Source organism: Hemibagrus wyckioides, linkage group LG29 (genome assembly GCF_019097595.1).
Source record: "Hemibagrus wyckioides isolate EC202008001 linkage group LG29, SWU_Hwy_1.0, whole genome shotgun sequence".
In the NCBI taxonomy this organism is placed as follows: domain Eukaryota; kingdom Metazoa; phylum Chordata; class Actinopteri; order Siluriformes; family Bagridae; genus Hemibagrus; species Hemibagrus wyckioides.
Window position 1 is genome coordinate 12491565 of NC_080738.1, and position 27937 is coordinate 12519501.

At 38.9% G+C, this 27937-nt stretch overlaps 1 protein-coding gene across 5 annotated transcripts in view; it reads right to left on the reverse strand.

Moving 5' to 3' along the window:
* Window positions 1-27937, reverse strand: part of LOC131349275 (phospholipid-transporting ATPase ABCA1) — a 160837-nt gene that overhangs the window by 28481 nt on the left and 104419 nt on the right. For all 5 annotated transcript variants that reach the window (XR_009204058.1, XM_058384830.1, XM_058384828.1 and 2 more), the window contains exons 32-39: window positions 26228-26420; window positions 21976-22070; window positions 20367-20472; window positions 19291-19365; window positions 18611-18777; window positions 14227-14404; window positions 13155-13270; window positions 11372-11516 (exon numbers count right to left, since the gene is read on the reverse strand). Coding sequence is in view for 4 of the 5 variants with exons in the window: in XM_058384830.1 (XP_058240813.1) it covers window positions 11372-11516; window positions 13155-13270; window positions 14227-14404; window positions 18611-18777; window positions 19291-19365; window positions 20367-20472; window positions 21976-22070; window positions 26228-26420 (1075 nt within the window). In the remaining variant the exon portion in view is untranslated. The remainder of the gene's footprint in view (window positions 1-11371; window positions 11517-13154; window positions 13271-14226; window positions 14405-18610; window positions 18778-19290; window positions 19366-20366; window positions 20473-21975; window positions 22071-26227; window positions 26421-27937) is intronic.

Below are 27937 nucleotides of genomic sequence, written 5' to 3' on the forward strand. Positions count from 1 at the left end.
TATTTTCTGGTTGTCATGAAGTACAGAGCTGTTAGCCACCTCTCACTGGCCATGTGGCTAATTTAAAGGTAAAACTATGACTAAAAAAAAAAAAAAAAGTGAATTTGTGGACTGGTGAATTCAGACGATTAGGCTGCCGATATTCTTCACCCCAGAGCAATGCTGTATGTGTGAGTGAGAGAGAGAGAGATCAATAAATCCTTCCATTGCCATTAGTCTGTTTCTGTTACACCTAATTGCTACAATGCAAGGTGGTGAATAACATGATGGCAACATTCATGCCATTAGGGAGAGAGAGAGAGAGAGAGAGAGAGAGAGAGAGAGAGAGAGAGAAACTTTCAACTTTTTGAGGCAGGAATTTGCATTGTTGACCGATAGCATCTGCGATGTTGACCACTGAAGACACCGTCCTTTTAGCGCGCAAGATCTACAATGGAGTTTGCACTATTTTTAGCGATGTGGAGGCATGCGATTTTATATAACACTCCCCAACCTCACTATAAATTATTCCATTAGAAGAGACAGTCTTGTATTAAAAAGGGAAACTGGCTTCGACTGTATAAATATCTTTAACATTACAGTTCTCTGCCTGACAATTTGAAAATACTGAGCCATAAAGTGGACCATCTGAAAGACTACCGAGGATTTCTTTTAACGGTTTCAGCCATATTTTAGTCTAGTTAACATATATGACACGCCAAACTTTTTTACAGTCTGTACAGTAAATGTTTTGTAATGTCAGATCTCATATTATTGATAATAGCATCCATAAACAATTGCCATAAACCAGACTCTTGTTTTCTTTCTCTTTAAAACAACAATAAATCCATAAAAAACAGAACGTCCACTGTTCTGAAGATATTCCCATCTATATTTGTTTCACTAAATTTCCTATTTTCATTCTTACATAACATTTTTTTTTGCCAATCAGGAGATTTTTATGTTATTATAAGAACAACAACCTATAGTAACAACCGCTGTTAAAGATGACTTTTGACCAATCAGATTCGAGAATTCAACAGTGGTGTAATAAATCTCCAAAGACATTTGTCATACTGTATGTTAATTAATTAATTAATATTGTCTTTATTTGTCATGTATACATTACTGCACAGTGAAATTCTTTCTTAGTAAATCCCATACATGGGGGTTGGGGTCAGAGTGCAGGGTCAGCCATTAAGCAGCAACCCTGGAGCAGGGTGGGTTGGGGGCCTTGCTCAAGGGCCCAGTGGTGGCAGCTTGGCAGTGCTGGGGCTTGAACCCTGATCTTCCAGTCAATAACCCAGAGCTTTAACCACTTGAGCTACCACTACCACCTGTTATTACAAACTATTTCCCAATCTCAACAAGAAATAATTATCTGCACAAAAAGACAGCAAAATGAAGCATCTTCAGTTCCTCTGCCCTCATTCTCATTAATAGTCAATCCACTGCTTTGTATCTCATTTGCATAAAGCAGTTAAGCCACACCCCTTCCTCATAAAACACATGCTATTCCAAAAAATATATATATTGACATCACACTGAATCTAGGTACAGCTTTACAGTGAGCTCATTGTGTAAAAGATCAAGGAGCGAACGGATACAGAAGTCAACGCTAACGCTGTGACTAATGCCAGAAACATCCAATCCCATCTGCACTCCTCTCTCTCATCAGGCCAAGCGTGCAGAGGGGCATCAGACTCCGCCGAGCAAACCCGGGCCGCTTCCCTCAAACTCCTGTCGTAAACTCATAAATCATCTCCAGCGCACAATTCTCTCAGGCACTCAGGTGATCCATATTTCCTCTAGCACTTCCTCCGCCACTTCTTCTACACTCACATTTACACACACACACACACAGAGCGTTCCCACTGAGACATTTTACCACAGGGGATTTGGGGAATATAAGGACTGTAGAGGAAAATAAAACAGAGGTATCTCAGTGGGAACGTCACACACTTTTGTGTGTGTAGTACACTTTCCTGTTAGTAGAGAGAGTGGAGGATATTTTACTATAGATCCAGCGGTCTGTGTTAGGTAGATATGCGTCTATGATATTACTTACCTTGGTACCAGAATTTTGGCTACATCAGTTGCTCATTTGGGTAAAAAAATAAATTGTTATATAATGTTGCTTATAGAAAATGCCTAAAAGAAAAATAAATTTTTCTTACATTAAGGAAAGTGGAAGCTTGTCAATCTCATGCTATGCCTGTTTTATTAACCCAATTAACTAAGCTTTACTAAATGTGTGACTTTTTATATATGTGTAAATACAAAGCATGGGAAGTAATGTGAATGCTTGAGTATCTGGAATGGGTGATTGATTGATTGATTGATTGATTGATTCCTTCCTTCCTTCCTTCCTTCCTTCCTTCCTTCCTTCCTTCCTTCCTTCCTTCCTTCCTTTTCTCCTCCTTTTCCTTCCTTCTTTCCTTCCTTCCTTCCTTTTCTCCTCCGTTTCCTTCCTTCCTTTTCTCCTCCGTTTCCTTCCTTCCTTCTCTCCTCCTTTTCCTTCCTTCCTTCCTTCCTTCTCTCCTCCTTTTCCTTCCTTCCTTCCTTTTCTCCTCCTTTTCCTTCCTTCCTTCCTTCCTTCCTTTTCTCCTCCTTTTCCTTCCTTCCTTCCTTCCTTCCTTCCTTCCTTCCTTCTCTCCTCCTTTTCCTTCCTTCCTTCCTTCTCTCCTCCTTTTCCTTCCTTCCTTCCTTCTCTCCTCCTTTTCCTTCCTTCCTTCCATGCTTCCTTCCTTTTCTCCTCCTTTTCCTTCCTTCCTTCCTTGCTTCCTTCCTTTTCTCCTCCTTTTCCTTCCTTCCTTGCTTCCTTCCTTCTCTCCTCCTTTTCCTTCCTTCCTTCCTTCCTTCCTTCCTTCCTTCTCTCCTCTGTTTCCTTCCTTCCTTCCTTCCTTCCTCCCTTCCTTTTCTCCTCATTTTCCTTCCTTCCTTCCATTCATTCATTCCATTCCATTCCTTCCTTCCATTCTCCATTCCATTCCTTCCTTCATTCCTTCCATTCCTTCCATTCCATTCCATTCCATCCTCCTTTTCCTTCCATTCCTTCCATTCCATTCCTTCCATTCTTCCATTCTCCATCTCTGTTTCCATTCCATTCCATTCCTTTCTCCATCCATTTTCCATTCCATTCCATTCCATTCTGTCCATCATTCCATTCCGTTCCATTCCATTCCATTCCATTGTATTGGGGTTAATTCCATTCCATTCCATTCCATTCCATTCCATTCATTCCATTCCATTGATCATTCCATTCCATTCATTCGACGCTTCGTCCATTCCACTTCCATTCCATTCCATTCATTCATTCCATCCATTCCATTCCATTCCATTCATTCCATTCCATTCCATTCCATTCATTCCATTCTTCATTCCATTCCATTCCATTCCATTCCATTATATCCATTCCATTCCATTCCATTCCATTCTCCATCATTCCATTCCATTCCATTCATTCCATCATCATCCATTCATTCATTCATTCCATTCCATTCATTCATCATTCATTCATTCCATTCCATTCCATTCCATTCCATTCCATTCCATTCATCATTCATTCCATTCCATTCCATTCCATTCCATTCATTCCATTCCATCATCATTCATTCATTCCATTCCATTCCATTCCATTCATTCATCATTCCATTCCATTCCATTCATTCATTCCATTCCATTCCATTCCATCATCATTCCATTCATTCCATTCATTCCATTCCATTCCATTCCATTCCATTCATTCATTCCATTCATTCCATTCATTCCATTCCATTCATTCCATTCCATTCATTTTGTCCATCATTTTTCCATTCCATTCCATTCCATTCATTCCATCATTCCATTCATTCCATTCCATTCATTCATCATCTCATTCCATTCCATTCATTCCATTCCATTCCATCATTCCATTCATTTCATTCATTTCATTCCATTCCATTCATTCATTATTCCATCATTTTCCATTCATTCCATTCCATTCCATTCCATTCCATTCATTCCATTTCCATTCCATTCCATTCCATTATCTCCATCATTCATTCCATTCCATTCATTCCATTCCATTCATTCTCATTCATTCATTCCATTCCATTCCATTCCATTCCATTCATTCATTTTCCATCCTTCCATTCCATTCATTCCATTCCATTCCATTTTCATCCATTCCATTCATTCCATTCATTCCATTCATTCATTCATTCCATTCCATTCCATTCCATTCCATTCATTCATCATCCATTTCATTCCATTCATTCCATTCATTCTCCATCTTCGATTTCATTCATTCCATTCCATTCCATTCATCATTTTCCATTCCATTCCATTCATTCCATTCCATTCCATTCCATTCCATTCCATTCCATTCCATTCCATTCCATCATCATTCATTCATTCATTCCATTCATTCATTCATTCCATTCCATTCATTCATTCCATCATCATTTTCCTTCATTCCATTCCTTCATTCCATTCCATTCCATTCCTTCCATTCCATTCCTTCATTCCATTCCATTCATTCCTTCATTCATTCCATTCCATCCTTCTTTCCTTCATTCCTTCCTTCCTTCCATTCCTTCATCCATTCCATTCCTTCCTTCATTCCTCCTTTTCCTTCCTTCCTTCCTTCCTTCCTTCCTTCCTTCCTTCCCTCCTCCTTTTCCTTCCTTCCTTCCTTCCTTCCTTCTCTCCTCCTTTTCCTTCCTTCCTTCCTTCCTCCTTTTCCTTCCTTCCTTTTCTCCTCCTTTTCCTTCCTTCCTTCCTTCCTTTTCTCCTCCTTTTCCTTCCTTCCTTCCTTCCTTCCTTCCTCCTTTTCCTTCCTTCCTTTTCTCCTCCTTTTCCTTCCTTCCTTCCTTCCTTTTCTCCTCCTTTTCCTTCCTTCCTTCCTTCCTCCCTCCTTTTCCTTCCTTCCTTCCTTCCTTCCTTCTCTCCTCCTTTTCCTTCCTTCCTTCCTTCCTTCCTTCCTTCCTTCCTTTTCTCCTCCTTTTCCTTCCTTCCTTCCTTCCTTCCTTACTTTCTTTGTGTCCAAGCTTAGCATTTTAACACTTGCTGTACACTAGTACAAAGTACCACTCAAAAATATGCCAAAGTAATAGTTTCCCTGCCAGTAGAAAAATGGAAAATGAGATGATTGGAATCTTGACAGAACAAGCTGATTTGTCCTCTCTAATACTGACTGACACTATTTGGAAGCCACACCCCCTTTCCTGCTGACCGGTTCTCTGGTTTTAGGTTAGTTTTAAAACTATATAAAATCTATGTGGAGTTCGATTTTAACTCCAGAGATGCCCAGAATTAACATCAGTTAAGTTTTATTCATTAGTGATGGCATCAAAAACTGGCACTTTCAGTTTATGGGCAAAGGAGAAAACAGGCTGAGAGCTAACCAAAAAAAATGTAGGCTTACACTGAGGCATCAAATGTTTGGAAATGATTTTAATGATAATGATATTTAGTTAGACAGTGATATTTACTCACCGTCCATTTTAATAGGAACATTTGAATGTGGAAAAATTATGATCTCTGTGACTATAATCATGACATGATTGTTCATGCCAGATGGGCTGCTTGGAGTATTTTAGAAACTGCTGATCTCCTTAATTTTTAAACACAACACAGCATGGTGCGAAAAACAAAAAACACTGAGTGACTGAGCTCTGTGGGTGGAAATGATTCAAGTAATTCAAGCTGCTCAAATAATCACTCTTTACATCCATCATGAGCAAAAAAATATCTCAGCGTGAACAACACATTAAACCTTGAGATGCTTGGGATACAAGAGCAGAAAGCCACACTGAGTTCCACTCAAAAAACAAGAGTCTATCATTGATACATACAGTGGACAGTCACCTGGTCTTTTTTTCCAGTCATGAACTGTCCAGTTTCAGAGAGTCTCTGCCCAGAAGCAGAACCTCTGATATGGTTTTCTGCTGTTGTAGTCCATCCATTTCAAGGTTTGATATGTTGTACCTTCTGAGATGCTTTTCTGCTCACCATGGCTGTAACAAGTGATTATTTGACTTACTATAGACTATAATCTCTGCTCACAGGTTGTATTTTTTGCTTTTCACACCATTTTGTGTAAACTCTAGAGACTATTGTGTATGAAAGTCACATATTACATTCTCTCAGTCATGTTACCTGAATATTCCAAAAAGCACTTGCTCAATGAGAACATGAACATTAAATCCAAATTTAATGAAGTCCAAAGGATAAATTGTGAAATTGTTCACTTTCATTGTAGAACACTGTTATCCAAATTATAGAAAATTATAACTATTAAAGAAAAATAAAGGGAAGCCATAAGAATGGCCTAAATAGCTAAATGCTAAATGCTAGTTAATCACATTGTGTACAATTTGCTAATTTAGTGCTTAAAAACTCAACACTTACACATTTAATAGCAAAATGTTCCCATTGTCAGCAAGGAAACTTTGTGAGAATCAGATATTTTTCCCTTTGATGGGTTAATTTTTGAATATTAGAAATGACTTAGAACATGAGGTATGAGGGCTAAATCTTACCCCAGATGTATGTAAGTTGTTCAGTGAAAGAAGAATCTTTGAATCATGGAGGTACTCACACAAGTGAGAATATAACGCTGCCACTGACCTACTTAGAAAACCTACTCCATTTTAAAGTGGCAAATGAGAAATTATGCTAATGTAATTACTTAAGCATGGCATGCACTTTCATATACATATATATATGTCCTTACACCCACACACACACACACACACAAATCATGGGGGGATGAACCCATCCCACAGGACTTGGTAGGACATGCAGAACTGGGGCACACACGTATATCAAGGCTAACACACACACACACACACACACTTGTGTACCACATGCACACTACACAACATCAGTATCACTGAGTATATGAAGATGCCTGATAGGTTTACCCAAAGGCAGAGGGAATTATGCCTCCAAACATACAAAGACATCCCGTAATGAGCTCTTTTCCCTCGATCGTTCTTCTCTTCCACTTTTTTCCCTCAGAGGGAAAATGTAAATGAACACAGTCAATAAAGCACATGGAACCTTCCTTCATCTCTATCTTCATCCATATAAAGGCCAGAGAGACAGAAGACACTGGAGAAGAATGATTCAGGAGGATAATTGAGAAGATGCTTTAGCGTTGGCCTATGGAGCTAAATGCAAGCTATATAATGATTCAATGATTTAATAAACATAAGTGAGCACAATGTAGACTTTTTATTAAGTCATGTATTAAGGATGACTGACTAACATTCTAACACTGACTGACTGTATAAATACATCAAGAGTGCTGACAGGATTCACCGAATAGCGAAGATTAGCAAAACATTTTTGGTCAATCTTCAGGTTACGGTAAACCTTAGCCTGCTGTAATCTCAGATTCGTGTTGCATCCCGACGTGGTCATCTGCCGTTATTGCTAACCCTCCTCAAGATTTGATTTGGTGAGATGCTCGCTATGGTTATAAAGAGCAAAAAGTTACCAGTTTAAGCAGCCTGGCTTTTCTCCTCTTACCGCTCTGATCAGCAAAAATCAAGTCGAACTGCTGCTCACTTGATGTTTTTTTTCTTTTGTTTTTATTTCTTATACAATTTCATGTGAACTCCAGCAGGTATTGTTTGTTAAACTGCCAGAAGATTTATGCAATTTATGAGATATTCCAACCAGCCTGTCACATTTATTTTTCCACATTCCGGTGCTTGATGTGAATATTAACTGAGGCGCTTGGCCTGTATTTGCAAGATTTTATACATTGTGCTGCTGCCACCTGCTCCATGCAGGAATTAACAAGGGTACAGGGGTGCACACATATATCAAATTTATTGATTTTTTTTTATTGATTTTTTTTTGCAATATATGGGTCATTAGAGAAAGTGTAGCAGTTCCATTACTTCCTTCTTCTTTTCCAAAGTCTATCTGAACATTTGAAAGAGAGACAGAAAGAGAGAGAGAGAGAGAGAGAGACCGAAACTGTGGTCTGACAACTGTGTGTCATGTATGCTTATTAACTCTCCTGGTACCTGGAACTGGTATAACATCACGACAAACACATATCACGTCTAATTAGAAGCAAGGAGTGTGTCCGAAACTGTCTAATGTGACAGTACCTATTGCATTAGGTTCAGTACCTGCTGCTCGGACATCCAAACCGTACATACTGATCAGTATCTGTGTGTAGTATGGACGCAATCTGGACATTTTGGCATTATCATTTGACCTACAGCATCATAATACCCACAAAAACTGCAAGGAACAATGTTCAATGTCTATAGCACTTACACTTAAAAAAGATGCAGTAGATCATCTGTGAATTTCTTGCCTATTTATTTTAGGAATACTGAGAATTCAGACATACCACTGCTAGGGAGTACTGCCTTTCGTCGTCTTCTTTATAATAGGGTGGTACGGATATTCAGACATAGTTTTGGATATTTACATGTTTAAATATTTATCTGCATGTATATAATTATCACATATTATTTTGTTCGATTCCTTACCTAAGTGCAAATGGACTACGTTTCCCCATGAGGCTTGAACCGCCACCATTATTTACCTTTTATAACGAGCCAACGTGAGTAATGTGCGTAATGTAAATAATGAGGAACACGATATACATAGTAAATTTCACGTATTCATTTTTGCATTTTTCTCTATTTGTTTCTGATCATAAAAAATAATAATTGAAACTTGTGCAGAAAGAAAAAAAAAAGTTTCAGAAATAAATAACGGTGATGTGCTACACAAGAGGAAATGTGCAATATATCTTAGATGTTTTATTTTATTTATTTATTTATTTTTTGCTTTATTTTTAATATCAGGAGTATTATTTCTTTACTAAATATATTGCATTTATAAGTATTAGTTTTATTTTATGCACTTAAAACAAAAATTAATTAAACCATTAACACAGGCCAAGTGTAGTGATAATTCTTGCAGGTTTAATTCATATACTGAGCTTTATAAATGGAATATAGTATATAGTATATATAATATACCAGTCAAACATAAGTATTGCAGATGGTATTGTTCATGACTCTTTTATATGGCATGTTTACCAGATGACCTGACAAGTGGGACAAATCCTCACGGTTTCTACATCTGAGAAGACAGAGCAGTATTCTAACATCACACAGGCAAGTTGTGTCAGACTGCTACACACACACACACATTTACAACAGGGTTGTCAAAGATACAGGCACAATAAAGGTTCTAATTTTACCAGAAGGCAAAATCGAGTAATAAACTGAGCTACAATAATGTAGTTCTTCATTAGTGAAATAAAAATCTAATGGTGTAATCAAAAGATCTCATTTGGAGATTTCATGTAGAACAAGGGTGAATAACACACTCACAATAACCAATCTTTTGTGCAACTTTTTTTTGTTTGTGGGTGTCATTTTAAAAGACAAATGTGCTACAAGCCCATGCATTCTTATGACATACATACGAGTTACCTGCCTTGCCTCTCACTTCAGAGGTGGCTAGTTCGAATCCAGTGCATCCCCACCACGCTATGTGTTTTGAAATATGTGTGATGAAGCATAAGAATGGGGGGAAGGAGGAGGCCCAAAATGGTGCTGCTGGACCCCAATAAAACATGTGGTTTTAAAGCACCCTAAATGTTATACCAAAAGAAGTTCTCTCTTCAAACTCCATAACCCCTTTCTTTTTCCACTCTCACCCTGAGGGTGGAGAGGAAGTGCCCCTCACTTTTTGCTCATCCAGCACCTTCCCCCTCACTCATCCAGAACCTTCTCACTCATCCAGAAGCTCACCCTGTGGTCACCGCAGATGTTGCTCATCCAGAACCATCTAAGCCCAGAGTCCTGGCTGCGGTTTGAACCAGCAACCTCTCAGCCCAGAGACAATGCTCATCCAGATGAACTACCAGAACTCATACCTTTTCACCCTTGTCTAATTATTCCTGACCTCATGAACATTGTCTTAATAAATGGCTCCAAGAGCACTGGCAACATGTTTAAAGCAAACACAAAGCCACTCAGATTCAAACCAAGGACTTTACACAGTAGAGGCTGTTGCACTAACCACTACCCTACACAGGACACTACAGATTGTTGATAATTGACTTTTTGTGTAAACAAATGGTTTAATGTGTTCCAGTGAAGTGTTTAAAATAAAGATGCCCAGAACCAACCCACAGACCTCAGAGCCCATGGCATTAACAATACACAACTGCACTGGTGGTGCTGTTATTTATTGGACTATTGTTTTAAATGGGTCAGTTACCTTCACTAACCACTAGACAACAGGTAGGCATGTTGCTTGTTAGCCTTTAAATAAATGGTCCAATGATGACCAGCAATATGTGTAAATCTGAAAGGAAGACACCCAGATTCAAATCAGACTGAAGACCATTGCACTGACTACTACACCATGGTTGTACGCCAACAACTGTAGTGTGTAGTATAATAGATTGGTGGTGGGGTTGCTTATTAGAATTTTGCCTTAATAAATGGCTCAAGTGCCAGTAAAGTGATTAAAACAAAGACACCCAGACTAAACCTATGAACCTTGCATACCAGATCCTGTAGCACTAATCACTACCCCACTGCAGGACATGTGGTGTTGTTGCTTATTGGATTTTCTTTTAGTAAACTTCTCAAAGCTAGCTAAAAAAAAAAAAAAATCAGAAACCCAGTCACAAACCAGGAACCACACACCCCAGAGCCTACAGAACTAAGAGGACAGGAAGGGCTACTTGGCAATTTCTTAAATAATTGTCTCAAAGTGAGCTTAAAAAAAAGCAGACTACCTGGACTCAAACCATAGACCTTGCACACCAGAGCCCAAAGCATTAACCACTAACCTCATTGCAGGACAGGTAATGCTGTTGATTATTTGACTTTTTGCTTAAAAATATCTCAAAGTGAGCTTAAAAAAAAGGAAAGATACCCCAACTCAAACCAGGGACCTAACAGCACTAACCACTACCACACTGCAGGACAAGTGGTAGAGTTATCAAATACCTGTCTTAAATTTCTCAATAAATGTCTCATAGCGAGCTAAAGAAAAAGGAAAGATACGCTGACTCAGACCAGGGACCTTGTACACCAGACCCCACAGCACTCTAACCACTGCCCCACTGGTGGTAGTACTGCTGATGTCTCAAAGCGAGCTAAAAAGCAAAGATGCCCAGAATCAAATCAAGGACCTCTGACACCAGAGGCTGTTACACTAACCACTACATCACTGTAGGCCAGGTGGTGAGGTTATTGGTCTTTTGTCTTAATAAACAAACTCGCTTCATAACACTCTGGCATTGTCCCAAACAGCAAGCTGTCCTTAAACCATGTCTTTTTACTGACAGTCTCTCTCTCTCTTTCTTTCTCTCTGAGTATATGTGTGTTTCTATGGATTTGCATCTCACCGGGTCATTAAACAACTCCATGACGAAGGTGGCAATGCTGCCATTGATGCCAATGAAGAGATTGATGCAGGTGAGAACCACATACGCCGTGCTGGGAATGCTGAACACGAACGAGGCCGGGTACATCATTGGTGTGATTGCCCACCTACAAAACACATAATGCGATGAGCAAGATGTATGAGCACACACCTTTAACAAGATACGAACACTTCAGCATGTTCAGCCAAGTGGAATATAATCAAAAAAGGATTATTAGCATAAATCATATCTGATATAACGAGTCTACTGTGAAACAATAATAATAATAATAATAATAATAATAATAACAACAAAAATTTAATTAAATTCATTTTAAAAAATATTTAAAACATACTTATCTCTAAAAAGAGGCAAAAACATCTCAGATTAATATGGAACTAAATTTTTATTGTTATCTACTATTAGGTCAATTTAACCTTTTTTAATTAATTTTTGTCCTCTGTAGACGGTACACAGTGGGCGAATGCTCTTCTTTGTTTTGATGAGGACATGATGGTCGAGCATCACAAACATTTTGACATCCGGTATATGATCTTAAACTGACCGGATTAGGCTCATGTGGTTTGCTATTAGCATATTTAATTCACTTCACTTCCGTTTTATTTGTGTAGCACTTTCAACAATGGACATTTGTCACAAAGCAGTTTTACAGAGATGCAGAAAAAAAAAACAGGGCAAAAATTATAAACTCAAAACTTTCTCATAAGGAAATGACCTTTCTGTTTAGGCCACACCCATTATAAGGTTTAAAGGGTAGATATATGGATATAAAGAGTACCAAATAAATACACTGGCTGTAGTACACCCCTAATACACTGTATATGTTTTCTAAAAGTACACAAAGAATGAAAGGATTTGAACCCCTGGTTGTCCCTGAATTTTGTGCCAAGATCTTACGACTTCATCAGAAATCCCAACAATGGACTCTTTTCTCTGCTGCATTCAGGGAAGCTCTTCTGCTCCATGAAGGCAAACACAGAGAGAATGAGGAGGAGCTTCTTCCCACAGGCCATTCGGAGTTTGAACCAGGAAACACCTAGAACTGATACGGATACGGGGACTCTCTCTGCTTCTTTTCCATCACTTTTCATCACTTTGCACAACCTCGCACATTTGCACAAACTGACTGGACTGGCACAAGTCACTTTATACAATTATTCCAGCACATGGACACTTTAATGATAAACACTGGATCACCTCAATATATGCCATATACACATACATCCCTTCACGTTCATGTCTGCATTTATGCGTATATATGTGTGTATACCACTTTGTTAGTGTATGTATATATATATATATATATATATATATATATATATATATATATATATATATATATATATATATATATATATATATATATATATATTTATTTATTTATTTATTTATCTACTTGCACCTATATTTTCATATTCTTACACCTATATTTTCATATTTTATTTTATTTTTATTTATCTATATTATATTTTATTTTACTTCATTTTCTATTTTCTATTTTTATACTTTTAAGATACTCTAGTTTTATTTTTATCTTTATTTTTCATGGATCTCTGTCAAATACTTTTTATAAATGTTTACAGTCGTGAAAAATCATTTCCCTCATGTCATACTGTGTGTATATATATATATATATATATATATATATATATATATATATATATATATATATATATATATATATATATATATATATATATATATGTGACAAATAAAATTTGAATTTGAATTTGAAAGGACTCACCCATAGAGTACCAGCAGCAGCACGAGTGCAGGCAGGTTCTGAGGCGAAACGTAGGCTTTTTGTTGGAAGCAGAGGAAGATGACAATGACGATGAGACATGGGACGACATAATTACACTGAAAGAAGAAGAAAACAAAACAGAAGAGGATAGACATACCTATTCCATTTTAAAATACACATTACACCAGACAGAAGAACTCCATCATCTATTATTTAGAGAAGGACGAGGACCAACAGTACAATTTGGAAAATGCTAATGGTCGTCTCAGCGTAATGAATGTGAAGTCTCCTGAATAGGATTCGGAGCTGAATCGATGTGCTTTTAATTAGCCGTCTCAGTGCTTCTCTTCAATTTTCCCTGAGCACGCAGAGGGTTCTCACATGGGCAAGGGGTTAATGGGATGTAATTCATAACTGAATAAGGTTTTGGCCAGGGAACAGACCACAGCGATTGAGATTATGGATTAGCATTTGGCTAAAGAATATAATCATATGTGGACGATGATCCTACTAGTCCTGAGTTTAGGGCCAAAATAATTAAGGCAGGAGATATTATCAGAAAAAGAGCAAAGTCCTCTCTGTCCTGAAGACTCCTTTAGCATTTATTGGCCATTGCATTGCACTTACATTTGAGCTTAGTCACTGGTTCACTAGTCGGCCTTCCATGGAGCATTTTTACTAAACACTAACCTCTACATACTGGATTCAGCCATTTTGCTGCTTGACAAAGTCACTCAGATAAGCCTTAAGCTTATGCATTTTTTTCTGCTTCAAGAACGGTTCACTTGCTGACCCTTGACACGTGCCATTTTAATGAGATAATCAATATTATTCTCTTCACCTGTCAGTGGTTTTAATGCTATGGCTGATTGGTATAAATCTACTCTCAGAGCTGCTGTTATAGAAAATTAACACCTTCTGACCAATCAGAATCCATATAGGAATGCTGGTGAGGTATAAACATCATTTATAGCACACTTTTAAAGAAGTGAGCAAGAAATTTAAGTGTGGAATAAACAGAGCATGCCATGTGTAATATACAGTTTGCGGTTGTGTGTGTGTGTGTGTGTACCATGTCCCAGGTGAAGTTGGCCACCCAGTACGCAGCAGGATTGACCCCACTGACAAACTGCAGGTGTTTAGCTTTGCTGACACGCTCTTGAATGAGAAAGAGGACAAAGCTGGCAGGGATAAAGGACATGGCGAAAATCACGCAGATCGCCACCACCACATCCGTAGAGCTCGACATCCTGCATTGAAAAACACACTCTGACTGACATACACATCGACACACTCATATACTGATGATGATAATGTTTTATTCATTATTGTTGTTGTTTTGATATATATCTCTGTCTTCTTCTTTTTTAGAAGATTCAACATCAAAGACCTTTAAGATCCCAAACATGACCCTGACCTCCATCTACACCTTTATTGACCTCTGACTGTGCTTCTTCCTTTTTCTTTTTTTTTTTTTTAACAGAGAAGTCAAAGTGCAAAAGGCAGGGCACGTGCCACATGTGCCCTACATCTAAAATTCCACCCACTTTCTATATAGTTTCATCCATCATATAGACATTAAAAAATTACACACACACAAAATTGAAATCGACTACTTTTTAGGTTGACCTGAGACTTGACCCACAGTCCTGCAAATTGTCTATATGCATAAGATTTCTACATACTGGTTTCCCAAAAGCATTGCAACACAAGACTACAGTGAGCAAGACTACTCTACCACTTAAGATAATATTAAAAATGGGAAATTGGCTGGTAACTGTACGAATTCCACTTTTAGTGTAAATACATTTTAAATCAAAACCCCAAAACTTCAGTATCACTAGCCTGCAGTTTTCAAGAGGGCCAAAATTATTGCATGTTTTATATATCAGTACTAAAGATGGCACTGGTCTGATATCCAGGAAAGCTATTAGGCCACAGCAGTAAAAAAAAAATTGTGGATTGGATATGATAGAAGAAAATAATGAATAATAAGTAAATAAATAAATAAATAAATAAATAAATAAATATATAAACAAATAAATAAAATAAAATAAAAATGAAATGAAATGAAAAAGAAATGTTTAAATATAAAAAGACTTGATTTGTATTTTTTTTAGGGTTGATTTCTATTACATGTTTTTATTATATATAAATTATATTATAAATTATATATATATTATATTATATAAATATATTATATAAATATATAAATTATATTTATATTTTTCTTATATAAAATATATAAAATATTCTAATTACTCATAAAGTTATGCTTTTCTTAAGCTGCTTTTAAAAAAAATAAAAGAAAAGAAATCTTAGTATTTTTTAAAGGAAAATACATATTTTGGAGTGATACTCAGGTGTTCGTTATCAGTATCAGTATTAAAAAAAAGTGGTATGTATTGTGCCAGATCTTGAGTATTTATGTACCGTTTATTGCACTATTATTGTTTTACAATGCCGATAAACAGTGTAATTGGTTCAGCTGTTTCGTAATGTATATCATGCTTTCTTCACTCATTTATTTCAAATGATTTACTGTCACAGGCCATGCATTAAAGACATCCAACCCAGTGTGCTAAACTATTTAGTCGAATGAATTGAATTACAGAAGAAATAAACCTATGAATGTCTGCAACAATGTGAAGTTATTATTGTTGTGGAAATCATAGGTAAATTGTAATCTACAGCTCATACCTGTTACCTCAACATGCAATAAAATATAATGGCACAAACCTAGGGATTGAATTTGACTAATGACTAAACAGTTTGTATTTAGTGCCATTTAATGATCTGAGAAGACTTCCTGTTGTGTATTCATCCATTTCACTTTGTGCTGTTTGAAAACCCGCCATCAATTTTTCCAGTTCGAAGGGAATTTGCATGTTACTCTGTTAACAACCTGCAGGTAAAATGAGCGTAGTGCAGTGTACATGGTAACGTATTTATTTTTTGTGACATGCACATTCCTTACACACAATAGCCTTTGCATTCCTCGTTTTCTCGTTATTATTTGACTAACAGGCATTTTGTTAGGTAAAATGATCTTGCCATAAACGTTACCTGAAATGAATGAACTCACAAGGACAAACAAACGAAGGATGCTTCTGTTAGACAATATGGACAGTTCATCAAGTGGTTGCATATTGCATATATGTACTTCCTGTTGATAATCATAGCAGGAAACTGAAGACTTGTACCTAAATATTGCTGCTGTAATCGAAAACTATGATGATCATAAAGTGATCATGAAGGTATCATGAAGCAAAGGCTGTGGCAGTGGTGGCTCAAAGGGTTAAGGCTCTGGGCTGTTGGTTACCAGGTCAGAAGTTTCAAACCCCAGCACTACCAAGCTGCTAGTGTTGTGCCCTTGAGCAATACCCATAACCCTCTCTGCTTTTGGGGTTCTGCATCATGGCTGACCCTGTGCTCTAACCTCTACTTCCTAAGCTGGAATATGTTTCTAATTATTATTTTTTTTTTACTGTACTGGAATATATATGTGACAAATAAAGGCCTCTTCTGCTACATTCAGTCTGGTTCCTCTCAAGGTTTCTTTCTTACCTAACTCTATATTCAGATTTTGGTAAAAAAAAACTGCTTAATGACGAATTAAAGGCAAAGTGAAGAAAATACAGAAATACCCAATATCAAATTTACACCTAACTCAGCTACAGCTCCTCTTGTTATATATACTTCTCCATCAATATGAAAGCCATTTTTGAAGCTTTTTTTTCCCCTCATGAGACCTTCATGAATATGGAAACATCTCTCAGCTTCAGAGGAAATGAGCTGCAGGAGGATGCAGTCTGACTTCCTCTGCTTTCACACTCCGTCTGTTATGACCTCCCACTGCTGGAACTTTGATAGATATTTCTTGCTTTCTGACTCACTTCTTGCCTTTCCTCTACCAAACCTACACACATGGCCACTTGTATTAGAGTACTGGTGGGATATCTCAATTATTTCACTTTAACCATAGATCTGAAGCTCATTAAGAGCTACATATGAGGACAAGTATCATTTCCTCACAAGGTCCAAACTGTCATGTATTTGGTCCCTGTAAAGAGATAAATGCACAACCTCCACACATAGACGAAGGAGGTCAGTGTTCTGCCATGCTGTTTTATTCATCATTAATAGATACATAGTGGGAAAGTTTCCCAAACTCCCAATAGGTAAAGGGATAGGATACGGCCAGTTACCCTTAACCAGAGAACTGTGTGTGTGTGTGTGTGTGTGCACATTCCCTGTGGGTGTGCAACATTTCAGTACTCCATCTTTGTCTCAGACACTGACCCCTGATTCCTAATGATCCATCTTCATTCACAACACACACGGCATCAACACACCCTTGCAAGGTGGGTGCAATTAAGCGTGAAAGAATGCACAAGCACACACACACAACTGCACAGATACTACCTAGAGGGGTATAACTATATTAAATAAGCTCCCTGTACTAATGTGGAACTGCATTTATCATAAAAAGCCGGACGCAATCAGGCCACAAGACTGTGTTATGCTTTAATACACTTTAATATGTTCTACAGCCAGATGTCTTTATTTAGGCACCAATGAGGTAACCTTGAACATATCGGGCAAAGAACAGGAGCCATTAATGAACTAATAACCAGTGTGGAACATACACACACACACACTCACTCACACACAATGTCATGTTCGAGAGCAAGGAACAAGAGGTTACTGAACACTGCCCGAATGCTCATAATGGAGCAAATAAGCTAGAGCATCTGTTAGGCACGCTGTGATCGTTTGAGAGCTCCTGATATGATAAATATTCACAGTGCAGTACATGAGAGGTCAAGATTGTGTAAAAACCTTCTGAGGAAGAGGGCAAATGTCCACAGTTTGATATAAAACCTTGCTAATCTGGTGATAATGAAAGCTGCTCATAGGATAAACCTCATAATGAACTATGAGGGCTTCTGATTGGTTGAATACTCACAGAGGAATACATGAGAGCTCTGATTTGAAGATCTGATTGCTTCAACTAACTTAGGATGACATACAAGACCCCTGATTGGCTGTACAGTCACAGCCAGTCGCATCACAGAGCCTGAATGACTTAACACTTAAAGGGTAATAAACAGTAAAACCTGATTGGCTGAACAATAACACACCAATATGAAGGAGCTCTTGATTAGCTGGACATTCATAACATGGCTTCTGATTGGATGAACAGTTACAGGTTGATAAATCAGAGATCCTGATTAGCTTACAAGTTGCAGAGAACTATATGAGGGCTCCTGATGGTTTGAGGGCTGAACCCTTCAAGAGTAACATAGCTAAGCCTCTGATTGGCTGAACGCTCACAGAATGATACGAGTATGCCCTTGCCTCGCTAGACATTCACTGACTGGCTGGACATTGACAGAGATTACAGTTATATAACAGTACACACTATGAAAGCCCCTGATTGGCTGAATACTCACAATGTGGCGGTGAGCTGCTGTTTGGTGAGATTAAGCGGATGGTTAAAGGCTGAGATTCCGTACAGTTTGGGCTGCACTCCAGCTGGAAGATTTCCTCTGAGGATGGCATTCGTGGCCACGTTCAGGAATGATACAATTGCATGCCATCCCTGGTTATAGAACCACACCTAGCACACCCAAACACGCATAGACAGGGTGAAACATGGAGGAAGACAATCGATAGTAATTAATATTCCGAGCTTCTTTACTCATCATTAAGACTAAATTGCCCATAATGCTCTCAGTGTTTCACTCATTATCAGCAGTCAGTGTGAGAGAGAAGAAAAAGAAACAAGCATCTAATTGACCAGACAAACTGAGGGATGGAGGGAGAGAAGAACACAGCCCCCACTGGCATTACAGCTCTAATTAGTGCTGCTCTGTCTGCTCTGCACGACCTCCCACTATGCTCTAATGCTACATCACACACCCACGGTGAGCATGTGTGTGTGTGTGTGTGTGTGTGTTTATGATAGATGCTCAACCCTCTTCGGTGATCTTCAGAACATATTACAATCTCCAGAAAGGAAAGTGGCAGATTTGCAGTGAGTTAGGTTTTAAACACTGAGAAGGCTAAGACGATAAAGGCCTACTTAAGTGTTAACTCCGCCCACACAGAGGAAAACAGAAAAGCGCCTTACTTTTACGTTGTCCTTTGTTCCCAAATTAACCAGTAGCGTCTCCAAGTTTTGGAAGAACTTCTCAGTTATGTTGTTCTGACAAGACAGACAGTATATAGAGAAAGAGACACAGATACCAGGAGAGAGAGAGGTTAATATCATTAGTTCTCTGAACACACACACACACACACTAAGAGTTACATGTGATTTAAATGCTAATGCTAGGAACACTGGGAGTTGGGTGAGGTGCATGAACATGAGCTGGTGCAGTGTGTGACTGGACATCACAAATCAGTCAGATCTAGGTGCTATTACTTTTACACACCTATGAATAATACATAACTCATAAACATATTCAGTGACCTCTGGCTGAAAAGCCTCAAGACGCACTGGCTCTCTCAGACTGGAGATTCGATTAGTGTCAAAATGCATTTATCTCTAATTTATGCCAGACGATGATCGCAGTTTATAAAGAAAGCAGAAAGTGCTTTTGGGAGAACTGCTGAGGTACTCCTCTGCATTTTGCTTCTGTAACAATGCTCTGTTGGAGGAAAGAAGGCAGGAAGGAAGGAAGGAAGGAAGGTAGGAAGGAAGGAAGGAAGGAACAGAGGGAGGGAGGGAGGAAGGAAGGAACACAGGAAGGAAGGAAGGAAGGAACAGAGGGAGGGAGGGAGGAAGGAAGGAACACAGGAAGGAAGGAAGGAAGGAAGGAAGGAAGGAAGGAAGGAAGGAAGGAACAGAGGGAGGGAGGGAGGGAGGAAGGAACACAGGGAGGAAGGAAGGAAGGAACAGAGGGAGGGAGGGAGGAAGGAACACAGGAAGGAAGGAAGGAAGGAAGAAAGGAAGGAACAGAGGGAGGGAGGAAGGAAAGAACACAGGGAGGAAGGAAGGAAGGAAGGAAGCAATAAGGGAGTAAGGAAGGTTTATTTTTTTAACCGTAAAAGTGGCTATTCCCAAGAGCTTAAACTCACACAGAAAGACAAAAAAAATTATACCATATTTTCATATTTATTTTATATATGCTGATGATCGCAATATTCTCTACAGACAGTAGAGAAGAGTCCAGGGTTAGTTTAATGTTGGGTCTGATAGCTTACCTGTGAAGAGTTGAAGAGATTCTTGAGGTCTGACAGAAGTTCAGTGATCTCAGATTCATTCAGTTTGACCTGAGAGTTTATATCTCCAACAGAGATCCCGCCATACCTGAAAAGAGGTGATTTTAATGGGTTGAACTGACCAAATATCATTCTTATGTGGCATCTGGTATGATAGTCTACGATTCCACAAATTGGTCCACCTCTCAAGGTTCCCTAGCTCTACTGTGTAAAAACCTAAATACAGATGTGATCTGCTAGCTATTAACTTTATCTTCCTAATATGGAATATTATTAGCATAATTTTGACCTGCTTATGTTTGGCTTTGACTTCCCAGAGATGGTGACTGCTGCATGATGTAGGGAATGAGATGGACCCTGCATTATTAAGGGAGGAGACTGGATGCAGAGAGTGCCTATACGAGGTGGGGACTGTGAAGGGAGCTTATGTGGATGTGACACAGACTAGGCATCAAGTTATGGATCAAGACAGGGAATGGGACAGAGATGGGCCCTGCAGTATAGTGTAGAAAAGATGGGTCCTGCAGGAAGGAGGATAAGAGGATGTGGCTGGGATAGAACCTGGGCAGAAATGTAGTATTGAAATTGTAGGATGATTGAAATTTGGCCTGCAGTTGCAGTACAGAGGAGAGTACTGGGTACAGGGGATGACGCATGCAGGAAAGGGGAATGGACAGAGAAGGAATCTACAGAGATGGGTAAAAGTAGAGCTGAAGCTTGTGATAATGGGGTAGGGAAAGAGACAAAGGAACCTGCACAGATGGGGAAATGATGGAGCCTGTGATGATGTGATAGAAATAGATGGGTACAGAGATGATGCCTGCATTGAGGGGGTAATATGGCTCAAACTATATGGACACCTGACCAATCACACCCATATAAGCTTGTTAAACATGCCATTCCACATTTAATGCCCCCTTAGCTGTTATAATAACCTCCAGTTTTATGGGAGGGCTTTCGACTTGATTTTGGATTTTGTACCTGTATAGATTTGTGCACATAAAGCCACAAGGTTGGGCAGTGATGTCAGACAAGGTGACCTGATGCACAGTAAGCATTCCAGTTGTGTTCTTTCACAACTAACTTGGCATACAACGTCTTTAGGAACCTTGCACAGCTGCATTGCATGCTGGAATAGGTTTAAGCCTCTAAAGTTCCTTTAATGAGAGATCTTAATTCTAACCCTACAGCATAAAAATAATTTAGACGTTGTGCTTCCAACAATTTGAGGAAGGACCCCATAGAGGTAGGATAGTCAGGTGTCCACATATTTTTAGTCATTTAGTTTAAATAGAGTTTGCAGGGATACTTGTAGGGACAGGGTTAGTGCCTGTGGGGATGGGGTAGGGAGAGATATGGGCTTCCTGACTGCAATAAGCTAGGAGATGGGGTCTTCATTGATGGGATGGAAATGAAGATGGAGTGGGGAGAAAGACTATGATGATAGAGATGTGGCGACTAGAAATGAGGACCAAGATGCAAGTAAATGGGAACCAAGGATGATGTAAGGGTGCTGATATGGCTTGTAGGGATTTAAGTTTGTGTTATATTATACTATTGATTTGGTTATGGTGTCATAATATGCAAATACCGTATTTTTCCAGACTTAGCATAGGTCTTGAGCAAGAAGTCAGTCATATTTCGACCTGTAAGGTCCTGCAGTATGTCTGTTGTATTCTGTGTTTTCTATTGGGAGAGACAATGAGAAAATGAGACGGTAGACAATTTTTAGTGGCACATGCTGATTATACACAGAGGCTCACACCCACTGCTCTGCACCTGAAGACAAATACAAAAAGGAACACAAAAACCCAGACAGATAAAGTGCAGAGGAGATCTTTAACCCAGGAGACGACACATACATTGTCTCATCATTTAATTGCTAATTTGCACAGAGGGTGATGGAGAGAGGGTCATAATTGGCAATTAACAGATCAGTAAGAGGCTCATCACCATTTCTTACTGTGCACATACACACACGTTCAGTCTGTAAGCAGCTTAAAACTTTGTTGACTCAGTTGTCCTTCGAGTTGATTAATGAGATTCATATATGCATATGAGCAAGAGGTGTTGATTGGTTCTCTGTTGCTATAATTAAGAGCATCTTTGTGTTCCCATACTTCATGGCTGCTATTCTGCCACACTCTTGAGCAAACCTGAGCACACGCTGTCACCCTGGAGTAACGTTAATAGCGTGAGATTGGAAATTTGGTTCTGATTCTCTATGAACAGACACGGTAGAAGAAGAATATTGCCTCTGTATTTCAATCTGCTCTCAGTTCTCTCATTACAGTGTAATTCTGTGTCAGTCCATCTAGACTGCATGGATGAGATACATATTTTGATAAAGATTATAACAGACCCATCTAGCCTGACAGATGTGTATGTGATGGTTGGGAGCTTGCTAATTCACACTGATTTTTAATTGTGTATTGATGATTAATGCAAACACAGGTACGTGTATGCAGCAGTTTATCTTCCAGGGTAGAGAAGGTATATTCTGGTAGGACTGCTATGGATATTAAAATTTAATTAACAAACCTGAGTGGCATGTATCCAAGTATCTTTCTTTTTCACCTCATATCCCTGTGATCTCTTATTTAGCTATGATCATTAATTCATTCATTCATCTTCAGTACGTGGTTGATCGTGGTCATGGTGGATCTGGAGCCTATCCCAGAAGCACTGGGAGTGAAATGGGAATTGACCCTGGAAGGGATGTCAGTCAATTAGAGAGTGTTTATTCACACCTAGGGGAATTTTGGATTCACTAATCCACTATTTTTTGGAAGTAGCAAGAACATGCACAACAAAGCTTAGGATCATACATAGATCAGGCATAACATTATGGTCACTTGCGTAATATTGTGTTGGTCCCCCTTTTGCTGCTAAAACAGCCCTGACCTGTCGAGGCATGGACTTCACTAGACTCCTGAAGGTGTGCTGTGGTACCTGGCACCAAAATGTTAGCAGCAGACTAACAACTAAATGTTAACGGACACACGCACCCGCACTGTCCACATGATGTAAAAGAAAACGTGATTCATCAGACCAGGCCACCTTCTTCTGTTGCTCAGTGGTCCAGTTCTGATGCTCATGTGCCCATTGTTGCTGCTTTCAGCGATGCACAGGGGTCAGCATGGGCACCCAGACTGGCCTGCAGTTTTGGAGACGATCTGATCCAGTCGTCTAGCCATCACAATTTGGCCCTTGTCAAACTCGCCCAAATCCTTACGCTTTTCCATTTTCCTGCTTCTAACACATCAACTTTGAGGACAAAATGTTGACTTGCTGCCTAATATATCCCACCCACTAACAGGTGCCATGATGAGGAGATAATCAGTGTTATTCACTTCACCTCTCACTGCTCAGAATGTTAAGCCTGATCGTTGTATATTGATATACAATTTTTATATTATTTTAATAAATCGACATATCATTTCAAATGTTAACATGATAACACCTACATTTGTTTAGCAGATCTATTACAATGAATATGCAATCTAGTATACAACAGCATTCTATAACTGGTTTCTGTCTGTGTGGATTTTCACAGATACACCTTGTGTCAGTGTGTATTTCCTCCATGTTCTCAGGTTTCTTCCCAACTACCAGAGAGGTGAATGTGAACTAGTGAGCCTAAATTGTTCCTAGGTATGAATGAGTGTGAGACTGTGTATGTGCATGTTGGCCTTCAATCAACTGGAGTCCTGTTCCTGGATTGTGCCCAGGGTTCAGGAAAACATATGTATGAATGAATGAATGAATAAATGGGAGTTTTGAAGATACATAGCTCCTCTTTCAGAATGATCCGAAATACGAAACCATAAAAAAAACACCTGTCCTCGTTCTGCCATACAAATGGACCCAATTTTATCATCTTAGTTTCCGTGACTAAGGCAGGTGACCCGATGTTGTGCGTATTGAATTATCTGCACATAACTATCCTCATTCATAATTCACCCTCCTTCGACCTGAAGAAATTCACACCTTACTGAAGCTTATATATGGAGCCAAACATTGTAAAATGACCCAAGTGGCTCCTCTAAATGAGCAGCATAATTGGAGCCTTAACACTCTCTGTCAATTAACTGTAATCAGAGTAAGCAAAAGCTGATCAAACTAGAAGGCATTATTTATTGAGCACAAGATCATTTGAATTAGCATGAGCATGTTCTTTGCAATCAAACCACAATCAACAGTTTTGTGTTTTTTTTTGCGTGTGTGTGTGTGTGGCGTAATTAAATCTGCAGTAATGCTCATGAGGCATAAGAAAGATGGCTTATTGCATCCTGGCCAGATGGTGATAGAGGAGTACAGCATTTTTTATGCTGCAGAGACCAGAGAGCAATAGCAACTTATACAAGAGCAGACTTAAGCAGTTGAGGGTTAAGGGGTCTTGTCAAGAACCCAACAGTGGTGCTCTGGCAGTCCTGGGATTTGGACTCATAACTCAATCAGTAGTGCAGAACCTTAGCTGCTGAGCATTTAATTCACCCCCGTTTTGGTATGAGATTCTTTCGTCATACTGCAATGACTCGAGTTAAGACTAGGCTCGCAAACTGGGTCAACTCTGTGTGTGTGTGTGTGTGTGTGTGTGTACTCAGTCATACGTACATCCTCCTCCCTTGTGCCAAAGCAACAAAGCAAAAATAAACTGGTTTGGAGTGAGAGAGGAAACTTCACTCCATTTACACTTGAGATGTCATTAGCATAGCAATTCAATGCAGCTAAAGGTTTACAGCCTGCTCAGCATGCGCTTCCGGCTGACGGATCTGTCACTGTGCCTTTTTAAAAATCTTGACAGAATCCTGCCGAGCTGCCGTTGACTTGAACCGTGTGGAAAATTCCGTGTGATGTTCAGCGGTTCGAGTTATCGTGAGATGCTATCGATGTAATACAAAGACAGGGTTTCGAGGACTCTGAATCGTCGTGTGCACTAAGATATGTGGCAGTGCTTCGTTTTAGACTGATTATAAGCCGAACAAACTGTCTGATGGAAAGTGACATATTTTCAGGTGACTGAAACAAACGGTGTAAGCATTTCCTGTCAAGACGTCCTGATGTCGCATTAATGAATAAAATAATACAGAGACAAAACACATGGGTCTCTGAAGTCTTTAGTCAAGCAATCTTAATAAAGTAAGTGGAAAAAAACCTCAGTATGAGTTATATTAGCATTCTAAATTAGCACTTTAGCGCTATTTTGTTTGTCCACTTTTGCTAACTCTTTACATTTCCACTATTTAGTAATACTTTTTATAGTTACATTTAAGGCTGTGGAACATCTGAGGGGCAAATCACTTAAAACAATAGATGCAACAAACAGTCATTCCATAACCAGCCATTTGTTTTTTACCTGTCTTGAAAGTAATTAGACAAAACAAAGCAACCACTGAGTAGTTCTCTGTCTTGAAGACTTGCCTGTGGTGGAAAACCTCCTGATTGTCATAAAGCACAGACACTGAGCAACATCCCCTCATAGAAACCTTTACCATATCTAAGATGATGCACAGTTTTTAAATGTTCCTTCTGTGTTAGATCTTATTACAAAAAAGGACAACATCTGAGCCAAATGCTAAATGTAGTAATATATACATTATAAAAAGGCTAAGATGCAACATTCACGAAACCACCAAACCACCAACACTAATCATCCTACAGCAACAATCACAATTAAACACACGTAAATACCCCTAACTGTCTTAAAGACACATCAACGCACACTAACATCCACCAACATTCGAAATTTCAATTCTTCAATTTCAATTCTTTCTCTCCGTAGAAATTGAATTTCTTTATTACTTTTATCAAACACCAAAGGTTGCCAGATTGGAACTAACCTGTGGTGGTGGTAATCCTCCAGCACCAGGAGGGCAGTCTGGCAGCATGATGTTCCTTTGGGGAGTGCTGCACTGGCAATCTGGAGATGGATTCTGCATGCTCCAGTTTCCATTCTTAAAGATCTCGAGGATGGAGTGGTCAACCGATGGAGTGAACCAGTCCGTGGCTCCAGAAGGAGTGCATGGGTACTTACTAAGAGATAAACCAGAACAGAAACCAGAATCAGACTTCAAGACAGATTGCAATAAAATGTAAGAAACTGGGTTAAAATAAAACCACTATCAAACAAATGTGTTTTAAATGTCATTTTCAATGTGCTAAGAGTATCACCAAGTTGTTGATACTCACATATCACTGTCCTTTGCCTAATATTTAGAAGGACAAGCTGGACAGTATTTTTAATATCTTAAAGAAAATAGTCTTAAATACATATCTAAATGCTGCAGTAGTTAAAGAAGGGATTTCAGAACCACTGAAATGTTATCTCTTATCCTTGTGCTGGTGTAAAATCTTGCTCAGTTGGAAACTTAATGATTTTATATAACCGCCGGGTAAGAGCATCTGCTACCCAGGTGACAAGTCGACACAGAAAGAGGATTTGTGAACATGAAAAATATCTCCCACAATGGACTGAAAACTTCCAGTTGCAAAAAGCTATGGGGAACTGTAACTGTGAAAGGAAAGTGATTACTCTGTGTGGGATGGCCGAGGTCTTCCAACTCAACTGTGATTTTATATATTGAAACACAAATCAAATCTGTATTCTGGGTACCTTTTCATCTTGGATGGTCTAGAGCAGGGGTAGGTAAGTTTGGTCCTAGAGAGCCACAATCGTGCAGAGTTCAGCTCCAACCCTAATCAAACACACCTGAACAAGCTAATCAAGGTCTTCAGGATTACTAAGGCTACAGGCAGGTGAGGTTTTTTTTCAGGGCTGGAGCTGAAATCTGCAGGACTGTGGCTCTCTAGGACCGAACTTGCCTACCCCTGGTCTAGAGGATTTTCTTTATGGCAAAATACATTTCGAGTTTCAATACAAACTTCAAGTTTCTGTTAAAATGACCTTTACTAGATTCTCAATTATTTTGGAGATAAAATATTTGGAGTAATATTTGGAGTATAAAAGGTCAGTTTACTAGTGGTCACTAGTGATCATCACTGCAAAGTCCTCATTATATACACTTGCATATATACATCACCATCCTTAGTGCCATAAACATGCACTATTGCCATCCTTAGCCGATATACACGGGCAACATCACTCTCCTTAATATTCATCCTAGAAACATTGTTGTTGGAGATATAGACAAAGCTCCAGAGAAAGCAAAATATTTTAATTATCTTTTCCTCACGTCACTGATTATTAACTCCCCACTGAGTAGCATTTTGGGGTCCGGTGAGGTACCTGCCTGCAAGCTGATATGCAGCTTGTGACAGAAGGCAGCAAAGTGTTGCATATAATTAAGTAGACCAAGGGACAGTCTGCTTACAGTGGTAAGATTGCAGAACACAGTTCCCCCCAGATATTATACAAAATTGAGATGTCCTCTGTATGCAAATTTGGTTCTGACTGTGCTTGGAATCTGTTTTAAGCTCTCGGGATTGCTGTGATGTTAATTCTAAATGGTTGCTACAAGCATCAGTACTGAGTCAGGTACTTGAGTGAATGGCAAGACCATAAAAATTGAGTCAGATGCCTGACTGAATGG